Here is a 12,270-nt window from a genome sequence, read left to right as displayed (position 1 = left end):
ATAATCCTATTCCTTTTTAACAGACGATGCCCCATCAAATCAAATTCCTAAAGCTATTTCTGCCATAGTAGATGACTCACGTTTACTTGGCGCAGCAATCCACATGGTGTTTCCAAACAGATACGAATATTAATTAAGTAATAAAAATAAAGACAATGGAACAATTGTTATCCATAATATTTGTTCAAAATGCACTGGACACAGGCTTACTCCTTAATTAAAACTGCCAAGTTTAACAGAAAACAAGAACTACAAATATGGAAACACTAAAGACAATGGTATGGCAATGCACCTTAAATTGCAGCTCAAATTACTTGCAAAGGTAAAATGACGAGGTTTTTTTGTTCTGTTGATTTGTTTGGGGTTTTTTGGGTGTTTTTTGTTTAGTTTGGTATCAGAAGCGGAGTATTTGAACAGTGTGGATTTAGAACCTGCTTCTCATTAACTGATAAAGCAAATTAATGTCACTTTGCTTATAGGTCTTTCCTTAAACAAAATGCAGAGTGTATTTTCTCTCACTTAGCTCTTTCAAAAGTAAAAAGGTGCTGTCTCCTTAAGAAGTCCATAGATTTGTCACTTCATTAAAAAAAGTCCTGATGCAACTGAAGGCTTATGGGAAAAGATCAAATTAATTAAAGTCCTTTTTCTTAAAAGAAAAAAAAAAATCTACACATAGACACTTTATTAAATAGTTGAAAACAATTGCTTAAAAATAAAAATCAGAAAAGGGTTTTAAAGGGAAACAGCCCACTTCTGCTGAAAATTTAGGATTGAATCCACACTACCTATTTAAGGTCAAAAGACTTGCAGCTTTTGAAAAATCTTGAGAAATGAAACTGTCTTTACTATTCTTAATTTCCAGGGATGATGAAGGTAGAAGAAGAATGTTTGTAAAGCATTTATTTACTTAAAATGAAACACTGATTAACTGACCAATCCTCTTTATACTTCATTTACAATTACATCTTAACACATATAGTAGAAGCAACGCATCTGATTTGAAGTTGCAGTTTTTCTTGCAGCAATAAATGCCACTTAGAATAGAATGGGAGATCCACCCTAACAGATGCAACATTTAACATAATGCTCTCCTATGTTTGTAGTATATTCATAGCTAACATTGCATTACTTGTGACAAAGTGGTTTTGTTGTTATGGTGGTGCTGTTTTTTTTTTTAAAAAAAACAACAGGGTTATATGCTACCATATTTTTTGCAGTATCTTTTTAAAAGGAGTTCAGTATCTCACCAGGGCTTTTTAGAATGTCTAACACACTTCCTTCCTTTAACACCTTTGCAGGTTTGGAGGGGCCATTGTATTCTTCTTTTTCTCCCTTCTTATTGCTGGTGCTGTTTACAGTGGTGGTATCTTTAAAAAACAAAAGAAAAAACATCTTTCACAAGGAGATCCACTTCAAATATATTCACATTTGCTAGAAGCAAGAACTTCCAACTTCTTATACAAGAATTTTCAAGATTCTACCCTGTTTACAACAGTTTATAATTACCATTTGGTTAAAAGGAGATCTGTCACTGAAAACACACCTTGCCTGGAATTGGTAATATGCTCAGAATAGACAGATCAACTATTTAATATACAAAAGAAGAAAATCAGTACTTCAGATTTGAAATGCTAAAATTTCTCTTACCTAGAGTGAGTAGGGATGTCACTGGTGTATCACTGGATCCAGAAAGCTCTGCTGATTTTACAACAGGAACACTAAATGTAAACCCAATCTGCTACGAAAAAAGAGAGATTTTTCAGATTCTGAAGCTAAAGAAACTTTAATCAAATTTCACACACAAATTAAAATCTGAAATCCAGTCTTCAAACTTTTAGCATCCATGCTGGATGACAAATTATAAGCCGGAAATCCATGTTTGTTGTTTTTACCAGGACCAATTCTGCTTCATTGTTCTGCAATATTATACTAAAGGCTTGAGAAAATATTGAGCTTTATTTAATTTACTTACAGACAAGGGAGGTAGCACTTCTGCCTCAGCAGACTTCACAATTGGAGATGAAAATCTGAACACAGGACTGCCAACATTACTTGCTGGTTGTACCTGTATTTTCAAAAGAATTAAGGTTTGTATCTAAAAGCAAAACACCCTGGTGAAACAACAGTTTCTACCTGAATTCACTACCTAACAGATGTTCTCCAGTGAAGCTGGGAAATCTGATGTTTGATATTTATTTCTAATCCACAGAGAAGAGTTGTAATAAAAGAAAATGAAGCTTGCAAGTAAACATATACCACAATATCATCAAAACCAAATCTCAAAAACCAAGAGAAAAAAAACTGATATGCTTTTTAGTTCTAAATATAATAAATATATGGAAAAGCAGACCAGGCAGCTTGAGAACCTTAAACTAACTCAGCTCAATTGTAGTCAGAGCTCCAGCAAATACCTCAACATGTTAAAGCAGATATCTGCATCAAAACATACAAAAATATTTCAAGTAGTCTGGAACAGATGAATATTTATTTTATTGCACTAATATTCCAATTATTGCAACCTAGGCTCATATTCTACACTAAGCTTGTATGACCATTAACAGTACCTCTAATTTAACAATTTAAAATAGGCAGAAAATCCCAACAAAATGTTCATAGCATTTGAAACAGTTATACAATTATGCTAACCAGAATTTTGCACACTATAAGATGGAGAGAGGCCCAATCAAAAACTTTATGCCTCCTTGTACCTCCAAACTGAATACAACCCTGATTTATTCAACAGAATATAAACTAATAATGCTTAGTTTCATGAGCACCATGGAAAAAGTTAACGTGCAACAAAGCAAATGTATGCATGTCCTAAAAAAGTATTTACCATATACCACAAAGCTTTACCTTGTTTGTCACTGCTGTTGAAACAGTGCTTGGTGACGATGAGACAGAACTACTGGCAAGAAAACTAAAGTTGAACGAAGGCAGTGATGCAGTACTGATGGGTAGGGGTACTTTCGGTAGCACTGGTTCCTCCACTTCCTAGATGTAAATTAATTGTTGTCCATTTTAATTTTTCTCTTTTACAAGACATACCCTTTTCCTACCCTGACCCACCCTTACTTTCATAACAAACTTAAATACAACAGAGGGATCTACAGCCTAAGACAAAGCAAGTTTTCAAAAGGAATCCTAACCTGCTCACCTCAGTCTGCCAGGTCATTCTAATTTATGGCAGACCTGTTTCCATGTGATACTACATTCACCACCTGCCCAGTAAGAACACTGAAAGTTAGCTCTAAATTGTTACCTGTGCAGAACAGAGAGTAGCACAGATCAGATGTTGATGTTTATTATTATCCTCTCATCCCTTCAATTAAGAGTACATTCTCAAGACAAATGAGAAAGTGTTCCTCTTGCACTTAGGCAGTACAATTGCCAAAGTTTCTCAAGTCACTACTGCAGTGAACTTGGAAAAAGATAACGTCTAAATAAGTACGTGGGTTCCTCGGAGCACCAAAACCCCCAAACTGAACCAAAGCACAAAAAGCCAACAAAGAAAGCCTGACCAGCAGCACAGAAGATCATATTCTGGTAAATCTAGTCCACATCATGTATCAGGACGCAAATTTCTAACTTAGAAACCAGTGTATCTTAAAAACATCTGGTCTTATCAAGATTAGATTAGTTACAGTTTAAATGGGAATAGCCAATCTAATCACAATTTGCACAGTAGTACTCAGATCTACCCAGAAGTGACTAAACAGAGATGTAAGTTGGCACTACAGAAATTTAATGCATCCTACAGCTTACATGTACTTCATTAGACCTCAGTGTTCAGACCATTTGTATTAACAGAAACATTCTCCAGTATTTACTATTTCTTCTTCTTGCATCAGCCAGACGAATGATTTAAAATATCTTCATTTAAGATCCAGTAGTAGGCAGCTTACATAACATCCAATCGGGAAAATAATTTTCAGGATAGCCACGACCATAGTTTTATTAAATGGACTTTTACCATTAAAAGAAGAAAAAAAACGCCTCACAATCAGTTTATTAAGTGCCAAAAATTGTGAATGATCATTAGCAGACATGCAGAACACTGTCTTCTGCTTCAAACTCACGGCCTGTATTGTTCTACTTGACTTAAATATGAAATAGCAAATTAAATAACTTGGTTTACTTACTTGGCAGTTGTTTCAAACATCATTCCTTTATAAAAACTACACAAACCTCCAACAAAATTCCTTACTCAACTGCTAATGAGAAACTTTATAGTACAAGGCATCTCCAAGATAACATGACTAAATATAAAACTGAAGTTGAAGCACTTAAATAAATTGGAGCCTGCCCTGAAATCCACAGCAAAACCCCCATAAAACTGAAGTGGCATTATTATAAACTACTATGAGGCGACACACTGGGCATACTCTGCCAGTTACGTCAGTAATATCAGTGGGAGCAATTAACCTCAGTGTCCCTTACCTGTTCTTCTTGTCCGGGTTTTGATACATAGTGTACTCCTCTTTCCCTTCTCATCTTGCCACCACCACCCACTCCTGCTCCTGAAGACAAACCATTGGATGCAGGAGGACTGAACTTGGGGTATGTCAAATTGCTGGCACCAAATAACAATGCGCAGGTTGAGGAAGAGGAAGAAAAAAGAAAAAAAAAAAGGTGAAAATAAAAGTCAACTAATTGTTTCAAGCTATTATAGCCACTATTAGTCCTAAAACTAACATATTCTAATGAGAATAAACTGTTTTCACAAGTCACTAAATGCTGGCAAGTATCTGATGTTCTAAGCAGCAAAAGCTGCATTAATAAGAGCAGCAATGAGCAGGACGTACATAAGGAACAGTCACAACATCCATAAAGGAATGATGACTAAGCCAGAAGCCCTGAAATAGAAGAACTGATTTAGAATGTTATTTTCTAATGTTTTCTTTTAATAGCCTAGACAGTGGAAATTTTGACTGCCAGTTCTGTGATTCTGTGATGAGCAAGTATCTTTGCAGGGACATAAAAGAACGACTAAAAATACATATGAAGAGAGAGTGCGCGCACGCATGCGTGTGCATCGCACATGAAATGCTGCCACCAGCTCTTATGGACACAGAGAGGCTTAAACTTGTGTGGCAAGATAATACAGCAAAACCTTCCCAAAGCAGCTCGGGCCTTCCTGGGGCCACCAGCAGAAGCAGCAGAGATGTTTGGGTGTTCCAACACTCCACAAGTCTTTTCAGACATGAAGACAGATCCCTTTTGTAAGCCATACAAAGGCATTTCTCTGTTCATTACAGAAGCCGAGATCCAAACCAGAAAGATTCCCTAATCCAAGTGGGAAGGGAAATGAAAACAAAAAACCAACAAGAACCCCTCAAAACAAATCAACCAGCCCCAAACCACACCCTAAACCATAAGTAAACTGCAGAATAACAACAATAAAAAGCAGGATGACATCAAAATGAAGCATCCCTAGAAAAAATTACCATATCAAAATTTACCCTGCAGCCAAGCAGTCAGTCATTACAAAAGTACATTTGACCATCCTGGAAGACACCAGGTCAAGTTTCCAGAAGACTGAGGAAGAGAATTGGTCTAAACTTGTCACATACATGTGAACAGTCTCCTCAGCACTGTAACCACAGAGAGGAAGCCAGATCCTCAAAGCCATATGCTCAAACTTTTCTCTAATCCAAACTGACAATCAATTTGAATTCTGAAAAAAAACCCATGTCAAAATAGAGCTTTATTCAGACAATTACAGACTGCCTGTAATAGCCCATATTCCTCTTTTCTCTTAACACCTGCCAGCTTCTAAAGGGCAAAGACTGTCTTCTGTTTTCAAGGAAGAAAGTCCAGTATACAATTCTGACCCAAGTTTAAAAACTAAATAGACCTTGGTAGGCTGAACAGAGATGTACCAAAGTACTACACATTAACTACACAAAGGGATTCTGGCCAGCTGCCCCTTCTCAGTGTTACATTCCTGCTCCAGAAAATGGCACCAAACAGAGACTGGCTTTGTAAAAGAATTTTTTAAAAAGGATCATCTACTCTACAGACAAAAGTAGAACATGGCAGTAAAACCTGTGAACCAAATAAAGAGCAGTATCAGTTTTCTGGATTTGTCTTCTTCATGGAGAAGAAAGGAGTTCTATCAAAGAAAATACAGAGCAGTTTAAAAACCCACAATTAAAACCTAACATCTGTTTGCACCTATGCCAAAACCTTAGAGCCAATCTTTTACACTCCGGAAAAGGTGTGGCTGTGAAGTCAAAATATTAGATGCCAAAACAAAAGGCTGGTTGTTTGGGTTTTTTTGCAAGCCAAAGAATGCCCAAGGCAACATAAGAATTGCTTGGAAGATGAACACAGAGACAACAAAATACAATTCCCTGCTGTTCTTGGAAAAGGACAAATCCTCTGAAAAAGGTATCCTTTGAATACAAAGTGTCTTAATTCATGCAATACCCAAAAGACTAGATGCCCAGAAGGAACAGCCACCAGTATTATCTGGAGGTGAAGTCATTCTCCCTAAACCAAGCAAGCACTGTAACACACTCCAGACTCCTCAAGATGTACAATTATTAACTCTCCTGGAATTTTGTGTTTTAGAGAGAAGTTGGCATTTGGCCTCAGATGATTCTAAAGTGTGCCTGTTTCTCATGCAAACTCACAGAGCAGATAGGTGACTTATCCACGAAACGAACATAAGAAAAAAACCCCAATCTTCCTCCAAGTTTTTGTTTTTTTAAGAAAGAATTAAAAACTAAATATGCTCCTGAAGTGTAAGTAAGCCACTTCACCTTATAAAGAATCTTTCAGAAAGAATTCCTTTAGGACAAAGCTTTCAGACTCCAAAGAATTAAATAAATAGCTGAAACTAATAGCTGTCCCCTAATGAACACCAAGATGCACAAATGGTTAAACTCTCATAACACAAATTTTTCACTTTATTTTCAGCTCCCTTTACTGAGAACTATTACTGCCCTTCCAGAAGACGAAAGGCATGCAGGCTGTAGTGACAAAGGATAGAGCTTTCTTCTTTCAAGTGTTTTAAATTAATAGATTTGTCATACCTTTCAGATGGCTTTACTCGCTGTTCTGTAGGAAAACTCTTCTCTCTCATGCCCTGCAAGTTAAGTTTGATTTATTTCAAGATTTATCTGAATGTATTTATATACTATACACAAAGCAAAGACAACTACTTGTAGTCTGTTGTTGTTGTTTTGTTTTTTAATACCACTAAGTATAACTTGTCTACTTCAGCTTGTTCCCTAAGCAGTATGACTATCCACTTTGATCTCTGGCCTAAAATGCCAAAGAATTAACACCAGGTCATTTTTACATTCAGATTGATACTAGAAACACAGGTGCTTCTTTTCTGAAAGCGATGACAATCTTTTTAAGTAAAGTTTATCAGGGACTTCATCTACAGCAAAGTGATCAGAACAGATAATTAAGCTTATTGTCAGAAATCTCACTGGGAGCCTGTAGCTCACCTCAAAGAGTTTATAGACAACATCAGCATGTTCCGTCATAAACAGACAGCTTAGTGTATGAGAGCACACAAAAAGGAAAATGTTGTTCCTGTATTTTAACGTTCTTTCACTGAGAATAGTCTGATCCAATAGCACATCATCTTGTTCTGAAAATAACCACCAGCCACTTACTGTTCCAAAAATACAATTAAATCCATAAAACCTCAAAGTATCTCCGTCACAATGACTCCCACTGTCTTAATGCTTACCTCAAACATACCGTACTCCTTGCCAAGAAAGAGCAACTTAGTAGAATAATTCACTAGAGACATTCCAAACTTGTAAAAAGCAGATAAGGACCAGAAAATTTACTTACCTTGTGCTTTGTATCCACCCCCTGGTGAATTTTGCCAGAATCAGCAGCTGGAGACAGAGAAGGCTTAAAATACTGAGTCCGACTCACTGACAGAGAGATGGCCTTCGGGGTCACAAGCTTCTGGACAGGTGGATGCTGTGATTCCATCTTTGAAAAAGAAGCGGCAATCAATTTATCCTTGCACATCCACCCAAATTACTGCAGCATTTACTGATGAAAAAGTTATAGAACTATAAACCTCCGATCAGTTTCAGCACCCAGTGAAAATTATTTGGAAGTGTTGAAAGCATTTAGCTTGCAGATGGAAATCACCAGAAAACCAGTTATGAAATACAAAAAGCTACAGAAGTAGCCAAAGTCTGACTGAATCCTATTTCAAAATTTGGCAGTTAACTTCATAGACAAAATAATTCGTGTTACTATAAACAAAATAACTCATGTTACTATAATATGCTCCCATCTTTTCCTCTCCTCTGCCCACATTGTGGTATTTTTTTCATTGGTTTAATCTATTAATTTAACATTCAAAGTGTTAAGCAGCTAATTATAGAGGCTTCTGGTTTTCATTTTTCCTACATATTCCTCCTTGAAAGCCACACTTTCCAAAAAATAAAAAAGTAAATGTTGTAAAACAATTTAAAAATAGTCTCATTCATTAAAATATGTTCCAATGCTTTAGATTTGCTTCAGATGCACTTAAAATACTGGTTTGACTTTCCTTGTCAAAGCATTTTCACAGACAGGAGTTAATTTTTAACAGAAAGCAATGTACATTCTGCAAAACTGACAACTGAATTGTGAAATAAGAAAGTCCCCAAAATCTGCAGTCTTAAGGATCAGAAGAATCAGAATGAGGATGCATGTTACTATTTAAACTAGTATAAATGGACAACTGTGTTTACAGTGTAGCTTTAATTTCCCAGTATCCTCCACCTCTTGGTAATAAAATTCATGCTGTACTACCTACAAAGTGAATAAAAGTACGTATTTCTAATAATTATTATACTCACTTTGAAACCCTGAGTAAACTGTGTTTTATTCAAGTTCATAGTAAGTGAACGAGTAAAGGACTGTCCATTGCTGTTTCTAAATGTAAATAGAATTGGAACTGGAACAGTTGAGTTGGAATGGATCTACAACAAGTCCAACTGCCTGACCACTTGAGGGCTGACCAAAGGTTAAAGCATGGTATTAAGGGTGTTGCCCAGATACCTCTTAAACACTGACAGGCTTGGGGCATTAATCACCTATAAAGGAAGCCTGTTCCAGGGTTTGACCACCTTCTCAGTAAAGAAATGCTTCTGAATGTCAAGTTGGAACTTCCCCTGACTGATGCAGCTTTGAGCCATTCCCACACATACTGGCACTGGATCCCAAGGAGAAGAGCCCAGCACCCCCCTCTCCACTTCTCCTCCTCAGGAAGCCGGAGAGAGCAACGAGATCATGCTTCAACCTCCTCTCCAAGCTGGACAAGCCCAGTGTCCTCAGCCACTCCTCAGAGGACATGCCTTCCAGCCCCTTCCCCAGCTTTGCTGCTCTCCTCTGGACACATTCACATCCTGAAATGGTGGGGCCCAGAACTGCACACAGTGCTCAAGGTGAGGCTGCACCAACGCTGAATCCAGCAGGACAATCACCTCTTTGCCCAGCTGGTGACGCTGTGTTTGATGCACCCCAGGATGGAGTTTGCCCGCCTGGCTGCCAGGGCGCACCTGCCGACTCACACTGTCCCTGCTGTCACCCAGCACCCCCAGGTCCCCTTCTGCAGGGCTGTTCTCCAGCCACTCCTCTCCCAATTTATACTGGTGCACAGCGTTACTTCATCCCAGGTGCAGAATGTGGCATTTGTTCTGGTTCAGTTTCACGCCACTAATGACTGTCCAATGCTCCAATCTCTTCAGATCCCTCTGCAAGGCCTCTTATCCCTCAAAAGAGTCAACAGCACCTGCCAGTTTGGTATCATCAGCAAACTTGCTAATGGCGCATTCAACTCCTGTCCCCAGATCTTTGATGAAAATACTGAACAGATCTGGCCCTGGAACTGGGCCCTGAGGAACACCGCTGGTGACTGGTCACCAGCAAGATGTAGCCCCCTTCACTACAACTCTTCAAGCTCTGCCCTTCAGCCAGTGCATCGTCTACCTGCTCATCCCACAACTTGTCCAGAAGGATGCTGTGAGGGATAATATCAATAGCCTCACTAAAATCCAGAAAAACTATATGTGCTATCTTCCCTTCACCCGCTAGGCAGGTGATCTTATTGTAGAAGGATATCAAATTAGTTAGACTGGAATGTACAAATAAAAAAAAAAATAAAAGTCACCCATTTAGATGTTTAGCACACTAAGAGCTATTATTTCTGATGCCGATCCTCAAAATAACAAAAATATCACCAAAAATACCGGCAGAAGTTTTGCCTGAGTGCTGAAGTCTTTTGTCAACCATGCTTGCTTTAGAAGGAAAACACACAACCCTCTGCTTGGCACACACAGCCCTCCCCTCCCCTTCTCAGCAAGGGCTACCCTTCCCCTGCCAAACTTTATGAATTCTAGTATTATGAATGGACAATTTCTCTACTTTTACCCAGTGACAGCTGCATGCAACATTCGCTTCTGACTGACGTCAGGCTCTCTACTGCAAATCTGGTAGAACTTTCTTAATGCCTCATCACAGGTGTAGTTCCACAATTTAACTGAGAATCCATACCAGCTTTGTCCTCAATTATTTGGATAATATTTATGGTAAGAAAAAAAAAAAAATATGCTCTCCTCTTCAACATTCTTGTAATTTAGCATATGTTAAAAGATGGTACAGGAAATTCAAGATGCTTGTAAACTCTGAAGTGACTATAAAATTAGTTCTACTTCTAATCAATGCATTAGCATACAAACTTCTTGAGACATTCTGTCCACTTTTGCATTAAAACAGCAGAGGAAAAGTTTGCATGGAAGAAAACCCACACTTTTGTTCCTTTGGTTGCCTGGTCTTAAAGTGGCCTTTTATGGGTTTTACAATTTAATAAACTCAATGATTGATACCCAAAATAAAAGTGATTAAAAAACATTACTAGTTGTATTTTTTTTTTTCAATAAAAACAAAGGAAATCATGATTTACCATAACATTATCACCAGGTCAGTGCTACCTCCAAGTAGGGATTTAGGAACATTAAACATGGAAATCTGCACAAGATCAGTATGACAGCTCAATCAATATTTCTATACTTCTGATCATTTATGCAAGAGAAAGCTTTCCTAAACAGAAAGATTATCATGCAACATAACCGCAAACTGCACGATAAGATAAAATTACTTCATGTGTTCTAGAGAAGTTGCTCTTAAGATTGACTTATCAAGACACCACCACAAAAAGATAACATAATCCTTAACCTGAGTAATCTTTACAGTCCTTCATCCAGTGTGGGTAGAAAGACAGTTTTAGCAATTTTAACACAACCCAGACAACTAGAATTCACATAATGCTAATATTAACTAGAATTCATGTGTATGCTGTCACTGAGGTTTGTGACGTCTTCTAACAGCTATAAAGCATAGGAAGTTATCTGAGCTTAAGATGTTACTGGTTCTTACCTGGTTTCGTTTGGATTGGAAGCTAGTAATATCCAGTATACTCCTGTCCACAGGCTAAAGGAGAAAAAAAAAAAAAAGGTTAAATATTAGAGGACTTTTTTTTCTTAAGAGAGGGTTTCATCCAACAAAAACATGGGGGTTTTGTGATTGACTTACAGAAGATAGTGGACTAGAAACAGAAGATGGAATCCTTTTAGCATCCTGTTGAAAAAACAGTGCAATAAATTATACTGGACACCACATAAGGAAGATCTTTGTCCTCTACCAGCACCTTTACTATGCTTTTCAAACACATGAAACAAAACAGATTAAAAGGAGTGCCATTTACCGTCAAAGGGCTTGACATCTTCTCCAATGACTGCAAGATGCGCCGCGCTGTGGAACTTGTTACACCATAGGATTGCACGTTTGCTTGTTTAGCTTTCATTTGTCTTCTTACTGGTGGCTGAAAAATTAGCATTGCAAATGTTACGATGCTTCATTTTGATTTACACATGCATGTATTTTATGCTCTATGGTTATACTGATGATACAACCAATACCCTTGTGATGACAGGGAAAAATGCACTCCCTGGGCATTCAAGCCATGAAGAAGAAAATGCACTCTACTGACTTCATTTAAGTGAGGCCCCACACATACTGCATACAGGATAAGCAACAAAAGAATGATTTAAATGTAAAAGGTCCTAAAAGGGAAGATGTTAGGCCTGTAGGGCCTCTGAAGCAGTAATCAGGAAAACAGAACTGAAGCAAAAGCTTGTGCTACAGAAAATACTTTCAGTGACAAAACAGGATCTCAGAGTTTCATTATGGTGTTAGCTTAAATCTTACATCTTAAAACCATGTATACAATCATCATCAGGA

The 12,270-nt window shown here is 37.7% G+C and overlaps 1 protein-coding gene across 4 annotated transcripts in view; it reads right to left on the bottom strand.

Annotated features, from left to right (window-relative positions):
• NUP153 (nucleoporin 153) overlaps positions 1 to 12,270 on the bottom strand; it is a 46,433-nt gene that overhangs the window by 12,774 nt on the left and 21,389 nt on the right. For 3 of the 4 annotated variants that reach the window (XM_080338928.1, XM_080338931.1, XM_080338929.1), the window contains exons 6-15: positions 11,735 to 11,851; positions 11,563 to 11,607; positions 11,407 to 11,460; positions 7,819 to 7,965; positions 7,041 to 7,093; positions 4,441 to 4,573; positions 2,857 to 2,994; positions 1,973 to 2,065; positions 1,648 to 1,738; positions 1,248 to 1,367 (exon numbers count right to left, since the gene is read on the bottom strand). In XM_080338928.1, coding sequence (XP_080195054.1) covers positions 1,248 to 1,367; positions 1,648 to 1,738; positions 1,973 to 2,065; positions 2,857 to 2,994; positions 4,441 to 4,573; positions 7,041 to 7,093; positions 7,819 to 7,965; positions 11,407 to 11,460; positions 11,563 to 11,607; positions 11,735 to 11,851 — 991 coding nt within the window. The remainder of the gene's footprint in view (positions 1 to 1,247; positions 1,368 to 1,647; positions 1,739 to 1,972; positions 2,066 to 2,856; positions 2,995 to 4,440; positions 4,574 to 7,040; positions 7,094 to 7,818; positions 7,966 to 11,406; positions 11,461 to 11,562; positions 11,608 to 11,734; positions 11,852 to 12,270) is intronic. The other variant, XM_080338930.1, reaches the window with a different exon arrangement.

Source organism: Nesoenas mayeri (assembly GCF_963082525.1).
Source record: "Nesoenas mayeri genome assembly, chromosome: 2".
NCBI classification, from domain to species: domain Eukaryota; kingdom Metazoa; phylum Chordata; class Aves; order Columbiformes; family Columbidae; genus Nesoenas; species Nesoenas mayeri.
Note: the sequence above shows the minus strand (reverse complement) of the source record. Positions and strands in the feature narration are given on the sequence as shown.